General features: G+C 41.6%; 1 protein-coding gene across 2 annotated transcripts in view; it reads right to left on the bottom strand.

Annotated features, from left to right (window-relative positions):
• inpp5a (inositol polyphosphate-5-phosphatase A) overlaps nt 1-22,822 on the bottom strand; it is a 572,966-nt gene that overhangs the window by 279,513 nt on the left and 270,631 nt on the right. For both annotated transcript variants that reach the window (XM_033033641.1, XM_033033642.1), the window contains exon 4: nt 20,852-20,939. In XM_033033641.1, the coding sequence (XP_032889532.1) occupies nt 20,852-20,939 (88 nt within the window). The remainder of the gene's footprint in view (nt 1-20,851; nt 20,940-22,822) is intronic.

The raw sequence follows: 22,822 nt of genomic DNA on the forward strand, positions 1-22,822 counted from the left end.
CAACAAAGGCATGAAAAGGCACTTATGGCATTTAAGGCAAAATCCTGGCTATTCCTGACTAACTTTCCATAATTTTCCATTTCCAGACGGGTTTTGCTTTAATACCACTGAATAAGTTATTCCTCCAGGAAATTAAATGGTATTTCCTACTTCCATTTTCCCCATTATTTCTTTAAATTCTATCTTGTCTTTTTAAAATTCTATCCACCATAATATATGATGAAATTCTGCATTAGGATGGAGAATGACATAGTTATTTCAGAGACTGGGGTCCTGAACTTGAATAAAGGAGACATTGAAGGTATGAGACGGGGATTGGCTAGCATAGACGGGCAAATTATACTTAAAGGGTTGACAGTGGAGATGCAATGGCGAAGATTTAAAGACCGCATGGTTGAACTACCAAAATTGTTCATCCGCGTCTGGCAAAAAAATAAAACGGGGAAGGCGGCCCAACTGTGGCTGATGAGGGAAATCAGGGATACTGTTAAAGCCAAGGAAGAGGCATATAAATTGGCCAAAAGAAGCAGCAAACCAGAGGACTGGGAGAAATTTAGAACTCAACAGAGGAGCACAAAGGGGTTAATTAAGAGGGGGGATAAAGAGCATGAAAGAAAGCTTGCGTTGAATATAAAAACTGACTGTAAAAGTTTCTATAGGTATGTAAAAACAAAAAGATTAGTGAAGATGAATGTAGGCCACTTACAGTCAGAGACAGGTGAATTTATAATGGGAAACAAGGAAATGGCAGAACAGTTAAACAAGTGTTTTGGTTCTGTCGTCACTAAGGAAAACACAAACAATCTCCCGGAAATACTAGGGGACCGAGAGGGGAACTGAAGGGAATCCACATTAGTCAGAAAATGGTGTTAGGTAAACTGTTGGGACTGAAGGCAGATACATCCCCAGGGCCTGATGGTCTGCATCCCAGAGTACTCAAGGAGGTGGCCATAGAAATCGTGGATGCATTGGTGATCATTTTCCAATGTTCTCTCGACTCTGGATCAGTTCCTGTGGACTGGAGGGTTGCCAATGTAACTCCACTTTTTAAGATGAGGGAGAGAGAAAACAGGGAATTATAGACCAATTAGCCTTAGATCAGTAGTGGGGAAGATGATGGATTCAATTATTAAAGATGTTATAGCAGCATACTTGGAAAGCAGTGACGGGATCGGGCAAAGTCAGCATGGATTTATGAATGGGAAATCATGCTTGACCAGGATGGTGTGACTGACTTACGATGAAAGAATGGGTCGACTGGGCTTGTATTCGCTGAAATTTAGAAGGATGAGAGGGTATCTTACAGAAACATACAATAGCATTCTTATAGGATTGGACAGGGTAGATGCAGGAAAAATGATCCAGATGTTGGGGGAATCCTGAACCAGGGGTCACAGTTTAAGAATAAGTGGTAGGCCATTTAAGACTGAAATGAGGAAAATCTTTTTCACCCAAAGAGTTGTGAATCTGTGGAGTTCTCTGCCACAGAAGGCAGTGGAGGCCAATTCACTGGATGTTTTCAAGAGAGAGTTAGATTTAGCTCTTATGGCTAAGGGAATCAAGGTATATGGGGGAAAAAGCCGGAACAGGGTACTGATTTTGGATGATCTGCCATGATTATATTGAATGGTGGTGCTGGCTCGAAGGGCCGAATGGTGTACTCCTGCACCTATTTTCCATTTCCTATCTATGTACATGTAATAAGAAACTTAATGTGTGGGAAGGAACTGAAGATGCTGGTTTACACCAAAGATAGACACAAAATGTTGGAGTAACTCAGTGGGACAGGCAGCATTGCTGGATAGAAGGAATGGGTGACATTTCGAGTCTAGGCCCTTCTTCGGACTAAGAGTCAGGGGAGAAGGAAACAAGAAATATGGACGGGTAAGGTGTGAAAATGAGAGGTCAAAGGGGACGAAGCTCAAGAAAAATGTAAAATAGATAATTGTTACCCTTCCCTATCTCTTGTCAACATCACCCATTCCTTTAACCAGAGGTGCAGCTTCTCCCACTGAGTTACTCCAGCATTTTGTGTCCAATAAGAAACTTAAGACAGGTAGATTACACCAGTTAAAATGCTGCATATTATCTTTCTGGAGATTTAATTCATAAATAGAGCAGTTGACATGGAGAAGAGTCAACATTACAGTAACTAAGCCAAATGCATCCTCCAGCATGGTGGTTACAAGATGTGAATTCACATCAGCTTCATATGAGCCACATATAGCTCTCAGGTTAAATATCAGGTGCGCGATCCTATAGACTCTGCAGTCAATGCGTACAGATATCAAAATCAATATCTTTGCCTTATATTATTCTTCAGTCCCTTGGGCTTAGATTATGGATTTCCCCTTTGACAGTAGATTATTTGCTCTCAACTGGGCATTTTGGATCCATCTGAAGGCTTTATGTTTCTTACAATTTGTGGATGCATGACAATATTCAAGTACATTTATGCGGCACATTATTTGTAAATACACCTTAAAAGTCCAAAGACGTCAAGCAGCAATGACAACAGAAGCATGGTGATAAGGACCTTCAACAACCTTAGCTCAGCCTGTGATTTAATGGAGGTGCCATGGGTATGGAAACACTAAGGGAAGAACTAACTTTTAGAAACCACGTATCACATTGAAAATAGACACCAAATGCTGGGGTAAATCAGCGGGACAGGCAGCATCTCTGGAGAGAAGGAATGGGTGACGTTGTCGGGTCGAGACCCTTCTTCAGACGCAGATCGCATTGTAATCGGGTCCATTAAAGTTAATAACGCAGCAAATTAAAAAAAATAGAAAAGCAAACCAGATGAAGATAAGTTCAAATGTTTCCAAATATAATACCAATAGCTTAGCCTTGAACGACCTTTGCTGTTTGGTTTCTTGTTTAATTGCTGCCTATTCAATGCTGTGCCTTCCCCGTCATCAACCGGGTGCATAAAATGCCGCATCCTATTTAAAATGCATGAAAATAACAATAAGGCAAACTGTGTAGCAATTGTTAGCCTTGTATTTAATAGAGTAGTGGCATCTTATCGGTTACATGGGAAATAAAAAAGTCAAACTTAAATGTACAAAAAATTATGATGGAAGCCCTAAATAAAGTGAAGTAATGCAAGTTTATTGAGTACAGAATCAATCAATCAATGCACAAGTGGATTAACAACAACTCATCGACTTGTGAGAGATGATTTGCCGAAATATCAAGAAGATCGTGCAATTAAGGACTAAAAATGTTGGCTGCAACATTATGGGATGTAAATGATGAGAAATCAATTTGCAAAAGTAAAAAAAAAAGATGAACCTCCCTCCCCCAAATTGTGACAGGATGTTTTATTTATTGTTAAACAACATTCCTGCAATGACCTGAAACTTCTGTAGGTGTTTATTTGCTCACAACACATCAAATGATCAATATTTTTAATTTGGGTTCAAGTTATTATTTTTCACATCACAGCTTCAGGAGCAAAGTAAAGTGGCTCATATTTTAGCGCTAAAAAGATCGATATGACAGTTTCACCTTCACTACAGACCCTGCCAGTTGACTGCAGCACATCATAATGTACAGTGGGTGATGTAGGTGCAGCCACGCTGGAATCACATCATTATCCAGACATGGAGCCAGACAGGAATGATTTAGCCCATCATGAAGCGCCTGATGCCCTTAGTAAACCAATCTCGCCTCATACAGTTTATCAGACCTGTCTTTTATTGAGCAAAGCACAGACAGTTTCATAAAGCAGATTACGTCCCTCATCATAAATGCATCCAATTTTTGCTGAGCCAAGGAACATCTGTAAACTATAATTAATTTTCCATAAATTTCCAAACAAAATTATTCAAACCTGAAACCATGCCCCGAAATACACAGTTATAATTCATTTACTACGGTGGATTCATTGATCGCCATTCAGTATGTCTGTGCGTACGGGAAGAAGAATTACAGCCATAGCGTATTACTACAGTGACATCTACTTCATTTCAATGATTTGGAACTGCTCTGCCTTTCTTTAGACAAAATGAAAGGTGGCCGGATGGCTTATTCCATCTCAGTCACATTTTGTCTAAGCTGGAAATGCACTCACAGTTTATGTTCGACATAAATTCAAGACACAATTCTCAATCAAAAATCTATCCTCTGTTCACAGGATCATGCTTCTTGGTTCAAAGAATCCAGCTGCTTTTATAGCAGTTGTGGCTTTAAAGAGTTTGCACACAAAATGATTTGCTTTAATATGCCATAGGTTGATGGGAAGCATGCTTACAGCCAAGTATTTTGTAGCTTATTAAAGAGAAGTTAATTATCCTTGATAATTGCAGTAATGATTTCTCAAGTGATACATTTAAGGCCATGGGTAACTTTTTGGAGGAGATTAATATTATGTTAATTATCATCTGAAAAGAGCAGGAAAGTTAATAGAAAATGAGTTAAAGGCATGATGCTGTAAAGGTCAAATGTAAATGTTAAAGATATGGTTGTCAATATGAATATCAAATAAACCAAATGTGCAGCAAGTTGACAGCCTCAATTAATATTAAATATGGTTGCACTTTATCTCAAGATTCTCCACCTGACTTACAAATGGTTATTGTTGAGCTAATGGAATCAAATTACTCTCATTCTGTACCGGAGATATTCCCACTGCCATCGCTTCTGAAGCGGAGTTAAATTATTCCATGCTTATCCGGTGCTATGGGGAAGATTATTGTTGTAAAAATATTTTAGCCACATAAAGTAATAGTACGGATGTGAATTTTACATTTGTAAGTCAGCCCGTCTAAGCAGTAGACAAGTGAGAGTCCAGTGGTGAGTATTTAACAGCACACGGCGTGATTTACATCTCCTGTGCTTTTTCAAGGACAGTCTAACCAACAACAACAATACTTATACATTGCTTTCCTACTCAGCTCTGATCCTAAGTCATGTTTTGCTGTAAGGTTTGGTGAGTTGTCATGATAGGAGGTCTGAAGAAGGGTCGCAAACCGAAACGTCACCCATTCCTTCTCACCAGAGATGCTGCCTGTCCCGCTGAGTTACTCCAGCATTTTGTGTCTCTTAAGGAGACAAGATAACCCTTGGTTGCAGGCGGACAACAAACAGCCTTTGTTTTGGATGCAGAGCCAGGAAAAGAAATGTTTTCCTCCTGTCCAAAGAGGCATATTTTAAAAGCTAATGACTAAAAGTAGCATTCATTAGCTACCACTGCTCCGGCAAGAGTTACGATGGGAAATTCCTTACTGAGAAGATTTTGAATAGTACATGCTAATATAGACGATGTCCATAATGATCTTGGGGACTGGCAATGAAATGCAGCACCTTAGTTTAGTTTAGTTTATTGATACAGCACGGAAACAGACCCTTTCGGCCCACCGGGTCCACGCATTCCCCGCACATTAACACCAACCTCCTATACCCATTAGGGACAATTTTTACATGTACCAAGCCAATTAACCTACATACCTGTACGTCTTTAGAGTGTGGGAGAAAACCAAAGATCTCGGAGAAAACCCACGCAGGTCATGGGGAGAACGTACAAACTCCGTACAGACAGCACCTGTAGTCAGGATCGAACCCGGGTCTCTGGCGCTGCATTCGCTGTAAGGCAGCAACTCTACCGCTGTGCCACCGTGCCACTGCGCCACCTTCTTTAAAGTGGTCTGGATACAAGTGGTCAACTATTTGCCACACAAACTTTATACCACCGCAACCATCGGGCAGCGTATATAAAATAGGTGATGGTTTGCAATATGGTCCCTGGTAAAAACTGACAATGCACATCCATCTTGTACTATGGAAGCTATTCAATTTTAATTTCCAAAAAATTACACTTACGAAAAATTGACAATTTACTATTCCCGTTTTCCTTTGGAAAATTCTTTACTTATGTGCTTAAATGTGACGTGTTACAAAATATATTAACAAGAAGTTACATTTCATAGAGCTTTTGGTGTGTATAATATACATTGTTGTGCCTTGATCTTTGCCCTTTAAATGTCCGAGGTTGGTTGCCAATGAACCCAGGCTGGGAGTAGCGTTAATCGATGACTGTTGAGGTGCAGGGAAACACTCAACTCCAGTATCCATACCCCAACTAAAGACAATGTACCTGCATCAGTTTCACAAATATTCAGAACATCAAGATGGGATACGAGATCCACATCGCTCTTGATAAAATTGCAATCGCATCAAAATCAAATTTAAAAAAGTGTTTTTGTGGATTTTCTTTGTGGGGTGCGTAGAAAGATGAAAACAGGCTGGTTTGATAATTCTGCTGCATAACACAGCAATTATGCAGCCCTTCATGTCAGCTATATTTCAAAAGCATGATCTTGCAATGACCTTCTTTATCTTCTGATTAAAAGCATCGCATTTAATTGAAAAAAAAACTTATCACTGCACAAGATTGTGGATTTATAGGAGCCATCTCTGAGATTTGCAATTTTGCTTCTTGATGCTCCAAGCTTATGGTGCTCGAACGCAAGGAAGCACCCAGGCTGTGCATTGGGATCCAAGACACATATGGGCGGCAGTTATACAAGCACACATGAGCTACAGACAGAGGGTCTCTCATCCAGGTGGAGGCTTTCACAATGAAAGTGGAGCATGTAGAATTCTCTGCCACAGAAGGCAGCGGAAGCCAATTCACTGGATGTTTTCAAGTTAGATTTAACTCTTAGGGCCAAATGAATCAAGGGATATGGAGAAAAAGCCAGAACGGGGCACCGATTTTAGATGATCAGCCATGATCATATTGAATGGCGGTGCTGGCTCGAAGGGCTGAATGGCCTTTTCTGCACCTATTGTCTATGTTTCTATGTCCCAGTGAAATGTGCAAGTGACAAGCTGCATGAGGAGCCAGACTGGTTAGAGAGACCTTCCCATATGGAGTGTAGCCCCCAAATACCTCATCAAAAATAACATCAGCAGGACCTGCTCAACAATGGCAGCATATTGTAAATGAAGGCCATGAAACAGGGTAACAGATTTTTGAAAGCTTTGTAATAAAAATATTAATAGTGGGTGTCAGTGAATGTATTACTGCCACTGGCCAAGAAATTAGACACTTTGCCACGTTAATGCACAGGAAATAATATAAAGAAACCCAGATCTCCAAATGCGTGGGAGATTTCCTCACTGATGGAATCTATCCTGAAACTTGAGATATAAAGACCTCCTCAAAGGATGAGACAAAGATCATAAAAATGCAGTCACAGGACATGAGGCAAAAGCCTCTAGGAGAGGGTATTGCCTCCAGCATCGACAAGGTCAGCTCTAGGAGGCACCCCCTGGGATACAGAAGCTGTCGGGCGAGGAGAGGGGCGTTATGTCACAGCCCTGCAGCAGCCTGGGGTGGATTGGGGGGGGGGGGGGGGTGTTTAAATTGGGGGAAATTAAAGGTGTATTACTATCTAAATGGAGAGAGCATGCAATAAGCGAAGTTCGAAGAGGGATTTAGATCCTCTGGTGCATGAATCACAAAGGTTTATCAATCCGATCCAACAAGTAGACCTGTGGTGAATAGCACGGATTTTATGGCAAAGGGGTTGGAGTTTAAGCATTGGGTGGTTTTATTAGAGATGCACAGAGTGCTGGTGAGTGCACGCATGGATTGTTGTGTCTAAAAAAGGATACTGTAGCATTGGAGGCAGTCTAAAGGAGATTCAGCACACTCATTCCCAATTTGGTTCTGCATTCATTAGAATTTAAAAGAATGAATGATCACCTTTTTCAAACAAATAAGATCTTGAGAGAGTAGATATTGAGATGTCTTCCTGAGTCAGATACAGTAGTTGTGAATAAGGAGACATTGCTACATAATTTGGGACTGGTCATTTAGAAAGTTCTTCTCTCAGATGGTAATGAATCTTTTTAATTCTCTGTCTCCAAGGGTGAAGACAGATTTGAAAGATCAAGGAATTGAGAGTTATGGGGAACTGGCACAAAAGTGGAGCGCGGGGCATAGTGGAAGGGTTTGATGGCCTGCTCCTGCTTTTATTCGCTACTGTACTTGTGTTCACACAATATAATCAGACTCTTGCTTCCAATGTGTTCAATTAGCTGGTTCACAAGGGTGAGCACATCCTCTAGCATTACCTGACTTCATGGTTCTTCTCTTCTCAATTCTCTCAAGATGATTAACATTGGCTGCTCTTCCTTTACCTGCAGTGTCAGCTTTAGATCCAGCATTCTCATCATCTCATTACTCTGGCCTCATCCATATTTATGTGGTAAGTAGTACAATGCCCACCTTGCTCAACATCAACTCTTGGAGAAGTTGATGTTTCCTTCAGCTCAATATTGTGATATCTGAAACATTTTCATGGGCAGCAACCATAAACGTTGCTCAACCATCCTTGTGAATGAATGAATGAATGAATTGAATGAATGAATGAATGAATGAATGAATGAATGAATGAATGAATGAATGAATGAATGAATAAGTGTATTGGCCAAGTATTCACATACAAGGAATGTATGACACAGTCTCAATCTGAAATATTTCACTTGTATCTCAAATTCCTTTTGATTATGCTTGGAGTCACAGCAATTTCTAAGGCCACTTCTTCATATGTACGAAGGAACTGCAGATGCTGGTTTAAACTGAAGATAGGCACAAAATAAGAAGGGTCTCGACACAAAACGTCACCTATTCCTTTTCTTGAGAGATGCTGCCTGACCCGCTGAGTTACCTCAGCTTTTTGTGCCTAACTTCAACTACCTCTCATCTCACCAATGAACCCCTCATTCAGTTTCCTAATCAACATCTAAAATGCTCCTCCTCCACACTGCATTGTCTTCAATTAACCTTCAGCTTAACACCAAGCATCCTACCCAGTTCCTGCCCACCATTTCCTCCCTTGTTCTCACATATAGACAAGCCATGCCTCTTCAAGTATTATATTACAATTATTGTACAATCTGCTTTCAAAGTCCTTCCAACTGTAGATTGTCTCGGTTCCGTGCACCCTCTGTTCATTGCCTTCTCTACTGATAACATAACTATCATCTCTGGATGCATAACTTCAAAATGTCTCCTCAAATCTCTTAACCTCTTCTTTATAAACATCCCTAGAACCATATTTTTAGCCCAAGTATTCCTTTACTTCTTCCCTGTACTTCTTTCTGAAATGTCTTTGAGTCATCTTAAGCTAAACAAGGTAGTTGTTACTGTATATACTTGGCAGTTCCCTATAAAATTGGATTGGTGGGTCTTTTCAAAATTGCCGCATTGCTTGCCTGAGCCATAACGAGAGCAAATGTATTTATATGATTAATTTCTTCTGATGAGTCAGTTTACAAAGAATCGCTCAGTTTGAATTAACTTTTTTAAAGACTTTTCTGGCTCCTGCCACAAATTAAAAAAAATATTTGAATGGCCCAATCACAGAGTAAAGTACGTGGACATCCAAAATGGTAGGTAATTTAAGAAAACAATACTACTTGGAAAGATGGGAAGGTGGATGAATGGAAAGATGACCTTCAATTTAATGATTGTTCGTTACATACTTAATTAACTTGAGAATTAAAAGTATGGGGCTTCAGGCTATATGTTTCTTTGCACTCTCCCTGCATGTCGTACACTAATACTACTCTCTGCTCAAGCAATCCCTATACAGTGGTAGAAAACAAGGAAGAAGATGGTAGTGATAATAAACAGATAGAGTAGCAAGGAATTTCTTATTAAAAAATGTGAAAGCTCATACTATATCCAGTACCTGTTCAATAAGATTGCTTTTGTCACCTTTATTACTTATTCCATTTATTACCTCGGAGTGTTGTATCCCCATGGAGTTGAATAGTGGTGTGAGGACATTGTATTGTGTGCTTTGCTGAGCGCTAATGAGTCTGTCCCACTTAGGTGACTGCAGGAGACTATGCAGTCGCCACATGTTCGAGGGTGGTTGCCGGGGAGTCGCATCCATGGTCGTGAGGAGTTCCTGCATTCTGGGAACTAGTCACGGCCTCATTATGGTCATCGCTAATTTTTCAATATGTTGAAAAATTAGCAGCGACCAGAATGAATCCGCCATGGAGAATAGCGAGAATTCTCGTGCTGTAGGTGCGGTGGTAGTGGGTTGCCAGGAGGTCGAAGGTTGTCATAGGTTCTCGTAGGTTGTAGCCGGTGCTGACCGATGAATTTCATTGGCTCATTGGGAAAAAAAACATAAGCAGTAGTTTTCAGAACCAAGGATAACCGACCAGTAATGTTAAATGTTAAATGTCCGCTGAATTTCACAGCCGTCTATCTCTGGCTTCTTAAAAGTTATCTCCACTCCTTCTCCCCCCCTTGACCCTTCCCCTATACTGTGCTTTCATCGTCTTAATTACAGCGGTAGACTGCGCGCGGCAGTCTCATCAGCAGCTTGTCTGTCCTTTCACCCTTTTTGTTATTTTTAGTCTGTTTTAAAGTATGTTTTTGGAGATTTAAGATCTTTTTATGTGGGGGAGGTGGGGGGGGGGGGGGGGGGGGGGAGAAAGGAAACTGTATCGCAGTCACTTCCTGGTCGAGGATGCGTCTTTTCTCCGAGTCACATCTTCGACCCTCTCGCGGCCTACCAACGGGATTGGTGCGGCCTTTCCTGCCAGAGACTGGCCACAGCACCGAATTCCATCGCGGAGGGGGACGATGTCTTACCGGGGATCGCCGTGTTGCAGCTCCGGGGTGTTGGGCCTGCTGATTAACACCGTGGAGCTGTGGTTTGCGGGCGGTGCTGACTTTAACATCGCGGAGGTTTGGGACCTCTTGCCAGGGGTCACCAGTGTTCGAGCTCCGCCCAGTTCAGCCTATGGACTTCGGGAGCTGCGGTCTCCGGTAAAAAGCGGCCGATTCAGAAATTCCAAGCCGCTGAGAGTGTTCTTCCTTTCCGACGCCGGAGCTCCGATCATCCCAGCGAGAGGGCCTGAACATCGGGGCGCCCGTAGCGGCGACTGCGGAGGGCTCAAAGGCCCCGACCACGGGTGAAAAAGAGGAAGATGACAGAACTTTATCGCCTTCCCTCACAGTAACGTTGACTCCGCTGTGTGGGATGTTCATGTTAAACTCTATCGTGTATTGTCTTCTTTTTATTCGTATTGCTGTATGGTAACTCAAATCTCACTGCTCCAATTGGTGCATGTGACAGAAATGTAACTTGAACGAACTTGCACCTTTCTGTTCATCGCGGTGTGTGTCTATATCACATTGGCTTTGCACCGTGTGAATTTCACTCAGACAGTGCTCCCCCCGCTTGCCCTGCCCCCCCGCCTGCATAACGGGCTAGTGAAGGAAGCGATGTGCGTGTGTGTGTGTGCGTGTGCGTGTGTGTGTGTGCGTGTGTGTGTGTGTGCGTGTGTGCGTGTGTGCGTGTGCGTGTGTGCGTGCCCGTGTGTGTGTGTGTGTGTGTGCGTGTGTGTGTGTGTGTCACACTCTGACAGTCGCCGTTCCAGTCGCTGGTTTTTCAGTCACCGGCAGTCGCTTGGAAAATTGCAGAAGTGGGACAGGCCCATAAGGATGCAGGAAAATGGGATGATGATTACTGACCCTGTTCTCAGAGATGGTTTCATAGAATATACAGTGTAACTAAGTAGGTCAAGAAATCAGACCATTTTTGTGCAAAATAACATGTGTGATAATTATGTGTTCATGCACTGATATTTAGGGACATTGGGCAGAGGTTTTGGTTTGATTCACTTGCCTTTACTGCAGCACCTTCAAAAAAGGGCTTCATGTTGAAGAGTTCAAAGTAGTTGGAAAAAAAAGCTCTTTAATAAGTTTCTTGACCGCCATTGTGGAAGTGTCCTCATAGTACTGATGTTAAGTTCCAGCTTCCTTTGCTCATACTCATTCCAAACACGGGGACTCTTTTGCAATGGCTGTTAAGGAGGTGTTTTAAAGGGGGGTTTTCTCGTCAATTATCTCTTCAACAAGGGGGAGCCCACCTGAGGGACCCCAGTCCTTTCCGAAAAGCATGGCAAGGACCCACAACCGACACCCAGCATCGTTTCGCACAGTGCCATGCATCCCAACAACGGTGGTGACAGACTTGTCCTTCTGCAGCTCGCTCTGAGGGCAAGATCAATGTGCTGCTTTGCAACTACCCTTCCCATCTGACTTTCACTCCAACTGTTGGTCTTGAAGGCTTGGCTTTCCTTTGGATGGGTCCCCTTGTGGCATCTTCCTTTATGATTAAAACAGTATTTTAAGCTAAACCGAAAATATTAAGAATTATTCGCAAAAGGCATTAGTAGGTTAAACCCTGGCTGGTTTGTCAAACTGTGCAATTTATTTGTGGCTGGCTCACATATTTAGTGGCATCTATGTGGAATTTTACCCTAAAATGGAGACAACAGTTTAAATCCCTTACAAGATAAAATTGCAGGTTAAAATTGCTGGGATATTGTGTGGTGTGTTCAAATACTATTCATTGCGGGCATTAATATGCCAACGTTGTTGGTCGATCTCAGTGAAAGTGGGTTCCTACTTGTCATATTATGCTCTTTACTCCAGCTTGAACAGTGCTGTCCTGGAGGCACATTTGATAATATAACCATTCTAGAATCTTTCTGAAGGGAGAATTGAGCAGCAGGTAGAAAATTATATAACCTCTTCAACTTTTAAATTATCAGACGTTGAATTTCACCAAATTAAAGCATGCTTTTAACAAGGGACATTGGGGACATAGTTCCATTTGTCAGTTCCGTGGGTCATGCAAAGTCTTTCAGGAGCAGTGGACGCTACACAGGATTGCTTGCCTTATTGATTGTGATTTGATGACTGTCTTTGAATTACTTTGTATTGATTTTGGGGGCAGGGTATGTGTGTTGTGGGGGGTGGAGTTGTTGGTGGTGGTTAGTATTGAACATAGCCATCTACTGTTTGTTAGTGGACTATTACTGAAGGCGGTTGCTTTTGCTCAAGTCCACTAATCACCTGCTTGCACAAAGCAGTACATTTACGGAAGCAAAAATGGACCTTTAGTTGTAAAAGCTACTCGATTTTAGCAATAGTTTTCAAATAGTAACAATGCTGCCTTCTGATTAACTTCAACTAAGAGCACTTATGAGACTATCAAAATCTATCAGCCATCAGTCCTGACCTACAGACAGTTTGGATATTTTTATTGCCACTATTTGTCTTTGACCTTTATTCAAATGTCAGTTAAATAAAGTTGTGTGCAAAGCTACCTAGGCTGTGCACGATAGTCTAATCAATACAGCATTAAGACATGACCAACAAATAGCAATAAATTAATTAGTTACTATTAGCGAACAACTTCCAGCTATTTTAACAATAGATTATGTTTAACATGTAACTGTTAATAGCTTAATCTAACAGCTCTCAATAATTAGATTTGTAATTTATTCCAGGTTATTTTAGTAACATATTGACCTTTTATTATGGGTGGCACTTCTTTTACATGTGTGAATTAACACTGTATGGGAATAAACACATTTATTTAGGATTATTGGATTGGGATGGAGAGAAAGAACAGTGGATGAGTTGATGGAAAAGTGTAAAAAATACTCAGTGTGACCAAGAAAAAGTGATCAGAAGCACAGATGGCCATAACCCCTCTTTTCCAAACAAAAGCTGTTATGAAATCTGCAATCTATAATTTATTGAGAGACAAGGTATTGATCACAGTTTCACGAACTGCTAATGACTGAAGATAGACACAAAATGCTGCATTAACTCAGCGGGACATTCAGCATCTCTGGAGAGAAAGAATGGGTGACGTTTCAGGTCGAGACCCTTCTCCTGAGATGCTGCCTGTCCGGCTGAGTTACTCCAGCATTTTGTGTCATCGTCAGTGTAAACCAGCATCTGCAGTTCCTTCGTACACAATTAACACGACTATTTAACTGAAAGTGACAACAAATGAAGCTTAATGTGAAATTCCAACAGACCAAATTTTGGGGCAATTCTGAACAGATGAATTAGAAGGCTAATTGATCACATTGAATTTATGATTGAAAAGAAAATGTAATCTAAGCAGAACCTTATTCTCAGTTTTGAATCAGCAGATTTAACTACAATTCTCATAGTTTTCCTATCAGTACACATTGCGCTGGACAAATGTGGCAACTATTGGCTACAACAACTTTAGTTTTTCTGTGCATGTATTGCTTAAGATGAAAACAGTATGTTGGGAAAAGTGATTAGATTCTGGGCTGTCTGCAGTCATTTCCCATCAAAGTGGAATCGCTTGAAGAGGTGTACATTTCATGGATTTACAATCTAGAATTACTGTAAAATACACCAAAAAAACATACATTTTGTTGCATTAGATTCGTGAGCATTCAACTATGTGGCATGGCATGATATCAACTAACTACACAACTCAAAGAGTTGATTGTGTGCAGGAAAGAACTGCAGATGCTGGTTTAAATCGAAGGTAGACACAACATGTTGGAGTAACTCAGTGGGACAGGCAGCATCTCTGGAGAGAAGGAATGGGTGACGTTTCGGGTCGAGGAAGGGTCTCGACCCGAAACATCACCCATTCCTTCTCTCCAGAGATGCTGCCTGTCCCACTGAGTTACTCCAGCATGTTGTATCTACCTTCAAAGAGTTGATTATTGCTATTGTAAGTCTATCATGTACAGCTTACTTTTTTTAAATTTCTTTATTTATTGTTGATAATATTTCAGCTTCTACTTTCAACAATTGCATGTGTTCCAATCTTAATTAGCATTTTGCAGTTTTGTTTAGCCAACGTAAGGGCCTGTCCCACTTGAGCGTTATTTGCGCGTCATTTACGCGACATCATTTACGTGTCACGATGCACGCGCGACATCATTTAGGCATCACGCACGCGTGGTGAGATGTGATGACGTAGGCAGTGGCGCGCGGACGACATGCGTGACGCGCAAATGACGCCCAAATGGGACTGGCCCTTTAAGATTCCAGGGATCCTTTTGAATTGACACCTGGGACCCACGGACCCAATAACTGGAAAATTATCACTATAGTTATTGCCAGATCTTCTTGGATAATATTCAGCAAGTAACTTCTGCCCCTAACCTCTAAGTTGATACTTAATTTGTTGGCTTATTAACAGTTCTGTTCACTCTGTACCAAAGCTGCAGTCACTTTCAGAGAGAGAACGTTATCTTTAGAATGATGTTGATTTGTGTGGACGCAGCAAGGTGAGAGACATTGGGGCTGAAAGATCAAATACTTTTCAGTTTAAAGGTCTGTGGTTGGCATCAAGCACTCTCAGATCAACAAAAGCAGTAAATTCTTTTCTCCGAAGATAGACGCAAAAAGAGACCCTTCTTCAGACCCGAAACGTCACCTATTCCTTTTTCTCCAGAGATGCCGTCTACTCCAGCTTTGTGTCTATCTTCGGTTAAAATCAGCATCTGCAGTTCCATCCTACATAAGTTGTTTTCTCCATTCTCCTCTGATATGATTTGAGAAAAAGGTGTCCCGACGTGATACTCCGTCTGCCCATTTCCCCCTACGATGCTTCCTCCAGCACTTTGCTGCTCAGAATCCCAACATCTGCAATCTCTTGTGTCTCCATGATAAGAGCGTGTAGCCTGCACTGCACCATGGTACCAATTTTACATTGAACACACATGGCTACCTCAGTAATGAATTCGGCATGTCCACTCCGAATTGAACATAAACCACAAAGCCTGTTTCCTATGTTGCTGGATTGAAATGCAGGCCAAGTTTTGTTTAGTTTAGAGATACAGCGCGGAAACAGACCCTTCGGCCCAACGGGTCCGCGCCGACCAGCAAACCCCGCACACTAACTATCCTACACCCACTAGGGCCAATTTTTGGTTACATTTACTAAGCCAATAAACCTACAAGTGATGAAGATCAGTTGTCCCACACGCAAAATGTTTGTTGCACATTTGAAGTTACCACCTTGACTGTCACTACTAATATTATCCACCAGGTTTTCTTGTGGTAGAAATCATTGGGAAATGCACATTGACTCCTGCACTGCAGATGTTAGTTTACACCGAAGATAAACACAAAGTGTTGGTGTAACTCAGCGGGACAGGCAGCATCTCTGGATAGAAGGAAATGGTGAAGTTTTGGGTCGGGACCTTTCTTCTAAATGAGTTTATATACGCTGCATAAGAGGGTCGTTATACTTGAGTAAAACATGCTGGGCAGTTAAACAGTTGCAATTTTCATGGAAAATGGATGGTGTACAAACTCTGAAATAATGATGAAAATAGTTTAAAATTTACTGGGAATAGACAACAGAATTTAATACACAGTGTCAATTCCTCAAACATTGGTTAAGAATTCTGCATTCCCAAGTAATAAAAATAAGAAGATTTGACACAAAATACGGGAGTAACTCAGCAGGTCTGGCAGCATCTCTGGAGAAAAGCAATAGGTGACTTTTTGGGTCAAGACCATTCCTCAGACCCTACACATTTAATAAAATAAAAAATTGAATTGTTCAGCATAAGTCAAGAGCCCCTGCATATACAGAGGAGGAATGAACTAAATAACAAACCAAGAGCCCCTGCATATACAGGAGAGGAATGAACTAAATAACAAACCAAGAGCCCCTGCATATACAGGAGAGGAATGAACTAAATAACAATCAAACATATTACAACAATAAAGCTGCAAAAAAACTGTCTGTTTATGTTTAAAAGAAAACTTCTGCCAATTTTTATAGCATATAATAAAGTTAGAAATTGCACCATTAACAACTTTATTTCTTGATTATCTAAATCCACTTCCTGCTTTTTCCTCGGCCCGGATTCCAGCTGTTTTACTCTTGTTCCAATGGAATTCCTGCTGTTGACTGCCACCTAGTGTCCGAACCTGGTGTGACCGAGCACTTTCATTTCTTGAATCCTGACAGTTAGCTCAGAGGCACAAAAAGCTGGAGTAACTCAGCGGGACAGGCAGCATCTCCGGAGAAAAGGAATCGGTGACGTTTTCTCCAGAGATGCTGCCTGTCCCGCTGAGTTACTCCAGCTTTTTGTGACCATCTTCGATTTAAACCAGCATCTGCTGTTCCTTCCGTCACAATTAGCACACAGGGTGGGTCAGAAGAATTACTTATCTAAAACAGAACACTTGTTGCGTGAGATTATCTACACAACCACGTGCCAAAGTCTATTCACCCACATTTCCTGAACACTATATTTTGCAACATACATGCACTTTGATCAAGGCTGGCCTGGAAATTGATTCAGGATGGAAAGTGTAATACCTCAGTAAGATATTAGAAGAATGAACAGGAGTGACCAAGAGAATGTGGGCAGCCATAAGGGACTGGATAGATTAAGTAAAACGGGGATAATGCAGCAAAGTGGTTGAGCAAAGAGGGAATGAAGAACCAAAGGGTAGCAAGATTTCCACACTTGCCTTCAGGCTAAATTAACGTGATAATGTTGGTGTTCAGCCAGGGTTAGATCCCACAGATAGCTCTTAAGGGCCTGTCCCACTTACACGACCTTGGCTCGCAAATTACACGACCTCGTGGTCGCTTGAGGCGTACAGGCCTCGTGGGGCCAGTCCCACTTAGAAGCGCGGAGGCGTATGGAGTTGTGTGGGGCTGGTCCCGACATCGCGCGGGGCTCCGAACTTCCTGCAGTGTCTGAAAATTTCATGTGCCAACGGCCTGTCGGCATGCAGGCGCATTGTGGTCGTACGCAGCGTCTTGACGTCGTACGCAACGTCTTGACGGCGTACGTCTAGCGCGTGGCATTGCGTGATGATGTCACCGCCCGGCGTGGCGTTGCGTGATGACGTCACCGCCCGACGCCGTGCGACACCCAAATTCAGTCAGCCCGCCTCCTGCCCAGCTGATTGGTCAGCATGACGCAAATGATGTCACGCGTGTACTTAGCGCGAACTTTGGTCGCGTCAAACGCACACAATCGCATGCAAGTGGGACAGGCCCTTAAGACTGTGTGAAACATAAGCTCTCCTGGTGTTAGAGCCTGGACAGATATGGCAGTCGTTGCACCTTCTGCAGAGAATCAGCACACATGCCAATCGCCAGATTGAATATTTGACACCGAATGTTACATCTGTAAAGACACCAAACTTCTCAGCCTACATTCCTGAATTGCTGCCCCTTTGCTGTCACATTGTACTATACACAGGGCATGCTACATTTCAAAATCGCTTGCTGACTTTTACAATCATACAGTTTTATACTAATCACAGAAAAGAGGAATAATGCACAGAATCTAGAGAAAAGCATGGGGACTACATACTGGGACTGTTAAAATAATTAATTCTAGGAGCAGATCAAGGCCATTCAGCCCATCAAGTCTACTCCGTCATTCAATGATGACTGATTTATCTTTCCCTCTCAACCCCATCCTCCTGCCTTCTCCACATAACCCTGACACGCGTACTGATCACGAATGGACTAGTCAACCATAGTGACTATAGGCATGTCTGTCTGATTATCCAGTATGAAGCCTTATTTCAAAATCACCAGGCAAGTGACTGCCTTCATACAACTTTGTGTCTGAACTATTTATACACTTCATCTTTTTTTTTCTTGCGGTTGTGTTACAATGTAACTTATCAGTTGTGCAGGATTACGCAGCTAGATATTCACAAGTTTTAACTGTTTTGTAAATCTATATCTACCAAACACACAATAGTTTAAAATGCTGAGCACCAATAGACTTCCACAAATTAAATTAGAATTTAATAATAAAAAAGAACATTTCTGCTATCAGTCAGCTGTTAAGCGGCAGTTCGTAACTAGATTCTACGCCATCTTTGTACTGAGTTTGGCTTAGGTCACTTGGTGACGTACGTTTATCAGAACGCAACAGTTGAGAAAGCATCTGCCTCCATACCTTCAAAGCACAATCAGATATAGTAAGTAAGTTAGTAAGTAAATTTTATTTATATAACACGTTTAAATCAACTCGCGTTTCAACGGGCAGGGAATGAGCAGGATGCACTCCGTTAGAAAAGGTCTTTTGAGAAGTATTTCAGTGGCACAGCAATAAAGTTGCTGCACTTACAGCGCCAGATTCAATCCCGACTTCAGGTGCTGTCCGTACGGATTTTGTATGTTCTCCAAGTGACCTGCGTGGGTTTTCTCCGGGATCTTCGGCTTCCTCCCACACTCCAAAGCCGTACAGGTTTGTAGGTAAATTGGCGTGGTATAAGTGCAAATTGTCCCTAGTGTGTATTGGATAGAATTAATGTGTAGGAATCGCTGGTCGGTGTGGACTCGGTGCGCCGAATGGCCTGTTTACACACTGTATCTCTAAGCTGAAGTATTTATATCTGTAAATGTAAAGTAGTCCAATTGATTCAGTGCATTTGTTTTCCTGGCCACAAATGTTGGTAATGAAACTGCTACACTTCATGAGTGAGGATTTAATAATAATCCCCTGCTTCCAAGGCACCACGATGAAGTCGAGAGGTAACTCTGTCTCAAGGTCACGCCTGTTAGAATTCTTCTAAAAAACATAATGCCCATTTCCTGAGATAAATTCATCTAAGGTATTGAAAACAAAATTTATTATTCATTGCCTTCACTACCAACTTACTCTCCGAAAAAGAGCTCTTGAGTATCACATTGGCAATATTTTCCCTCCAATTCAATCTCAAAAAAACATCCAGAATTAAATAACTGATTTACACAGAATATCACTCCTCTGAGATCTTTTATGAAGGCACAAACAAAGGGACAAGGGCATTTGTCTACATATGTTGGTCCAGTTTAATACTGCCATCGTAGAGTCTGTCCTCACCATCTCCATCATGGTCTGGTTTGGCTCAGCCGCCAAGCACGACATCCGGAGGCTGCAGCACATTGTTCGATTAGCTGAGAAGGTTATTGGCTGCAACCTTCCCCCCATTGACGAACTGTACACTGCAAGGGCCAGGAAGCGAGCGGGTAAGATCATCTCAGACCCCTCTCACCTTGGCCACAAACTCTTTGAAGCACTTCCCTCTGGAAGGCGACTCCGGACTGTCAAAGCCACCACAGCCAGACATAAAAACAGCTTTTTTCCACGTGTCGTAGCTCTGTTCAATAACCAAACGCCTGTAGCCTCCTTTTGCTCTGGTATTTTATTTAATTCTTCACATGTTTAAACTATGATGTTTTGTACTTAATGTTTTATGTTTTATTCTTAATTGTTTACTGTATGTCGTGTTGTTGCTTGCGAGCGGAGCACCAAGGTAAATTCTTTGTATGTGTACATACTTGGCAAATAAACTAATCCATCATTCAATCATTCATTCATTCATTAAAGATAAAACCATCAAACAAAATATATTACAAACTAATTTCCAGTTAAATCGTCTGTATTAAGCAACAGTTCAAGTTACCGCAGGTTACGGAAGGATAACAAAACGTGCTTTTTGTAAATCATGAAACATCTTATACGAGTTGTAAACTCACCCATAGCTGAGATTGCTGTGATCCAAGCCCGTGATCACAATTCTGTCCAACTCCCCACGAAACACACTTTTGTGACTTGATTTTATCAATCCATTCAAAGAATTCCAGGTCTCAGCAAAAGACAATTGTGCTTCTGTACACTTCAAACACCAATAAAGCTAGTAGTTATCTTTCCTTGGAGTTTGCTTATGCAACTTGGTCTTGGGTGTTGCAATTTTGGTCTGATTGCTCTGGGGGCAAGTTAGAATTATCGTTGACCTCCCATTCCTCTCACATACCAAATCAATCCATTTTGGTGGAAACTGAAGTTAATACCAATCTTTTCTTTAAAGTATCTAAATAACATAATACAAAATTCATGATGCTGCTCGGCATTGAAAATATGTAACATAATATAGTATACATGCTGATATATGTTCATAACCAATCTATATTTTAATGGTACAAGATTAGTATGATCACATTAGGTGACACATTGGACAAGGAAACAATCTTACCGTGAAATGTTCTTGTGATTTATAATTTTCATCCAAGTACACTCGTGCTCTGTTATACTCTATCATTTCATCACTTGATAGCAGTTCTCTGGTGTAAAAGAAGAAAAATGTTTTGCAGGTGATCTTTCAGGTAAGTTTGAACTTTGTATCATTACACAAGGGCGGCACGGCGGCGTAGTGGTAGAGCTACTGCCTCACAATGCCAGAGACCCAGGTTCGATCCTGACTATGGGTGCCGACTGTTCGGAGTTTGTACGTTCTCCCCGTGACCTGTGTGGGTTTTCTCCGAGATCTTTGGTTTCCTCCCGCACTGCAAAGACGTGCGGGTTTGTAGGTTAATTGGCTTGGTTTACGTGGAAAATTGCCCCTAGTGTGTGTAGGGTAGTGTTAATGTGCGAGGATTGCTTGGTGGGCTAAAGAGCTTGTTTCCGCACTGTATCTCTAACCTAAACTAAACTAAACACTACAAGTAATTCAGAGGTTTAGAATATTGTCCATTCACCTTCTAGGAACAAATGCAAGCTAGTAAGATGGATCAGAATTTTCCCTTTTTTAGCTCGAATTCACATTTTAGTTCTTTTTTAAGAGATACAATATGGAAACAGGCCCTTTGGCCCACCGAGTCCACATTGACCAGTGATTCCCACACACTAACACTATCCTACACACAAGGGACAATTTAACCAAGCCAATAAACCTACAAACCTGTACGTCTTGGAGTGTGGGAGGATATCGGAGCTCCCGGAGAAAACCCACGCAGGTCACCAGGAGAACGTACAAACTGTACAGACAGCACCCATACTCAGGATCGAACCCAGGTCTCTGGCGCTGTGAGGCAGCAACTCTACCACTGCGCCACCGTGCCTCTGGACATCAATCTAAAGTTCTAAACTTTTGAACATTTTGTACAACTTGACAGTCTAATTTGAAGAGCTGATATGCTCTTCATAACAGGCTAAATTCAGCATGGCGCCAGGGGCTGTGAGATTCTGACCACGAGGCTCAGGTATTTCTAATGCAAAACAAATGAAAGCGGCTCTGCTTACTTTTATGCTGTCCCTCTTGTCCTTTTTCATCCCTGAATATATTCTACTGCTACCCAGGTTAGAAAATACGAAAGAGGAGTAGCAACTCCACCTTAGATTCACCAGTGGGGTTCCAACTTTCCTCTTTACCACCTTGTCTTAAATTGTGTCTTATTATACTCAGGCCTCAGTGAAAGGGCTTGCTTGAATCTGATTATTAATGGAGAATTTTATAAACCATCATTTGTCAACATTGAACATGAGAAAATGTTTTAATCATTTTAACTGCGCATCCTCCAAATAACATTTGTAAAATAGACCAAATATTCAGAAACCTGCTTAAACCAAAGGCCTTCCTAAATGTAGCATTGTATGTGGTATTTACGTGTGAATTGTTCTGTGAAACATTTACTAAAAGTAAGTAGCAGGTTTAAAACTAGAACGTCTCGATAAACGATGTGATGGTGCGATTTCATTTAACAGGCGAGGGAGATCTATTGACACGCAGAAGGGTCCCAACCTGAAACGTCACCTATCTATGTTCTCCAGGTATGCTGCTTGAGTTACTCCAGCACTTTCATAAGTGATAGGATCAGAATTAGGCCATTCGGCCCATCATATCTACTCCATCATTCCATCATGTCTGATCTATCTTTCCCTCTCACCCCCATTCTCCTGCCTTCTCCCCATAACCCCTGACACACGTTCTAACCCGTAAGTTGTGCCCTTTCGCTACATGTGGGATTTCTCTGACACAATCCAACTATTTCCATGAGTGGAAATAGTCCCCACTTATATTGAATGATATTTCAAAATAAACATGTGTGTGTCAAATTGTAATTTTAAACAGCATGTGGAATAATTCCCTTCCCAACTTATGTTAAAGGCCTACTGAAGATAGAGATGAATTTATTTCAGCAGATGGTCTGAGCTGTGCACACCTATA

The sequence above is a fragment of the Amblyraja radiata genome, chromosome 15, assembly GCF_010909765.2.
Source record: "Amblyraja radiata isolate CabotCenter1 chromosome 15, sAmbRad1.1.pri, whole genome shotgun sequence".
Lineage (NCBI taxonomy): Eukaryota > Metazoa > Chordata > Chondrichthyes > Rajiformes > Rajidae > Amblyraja > Amblyraja radiata.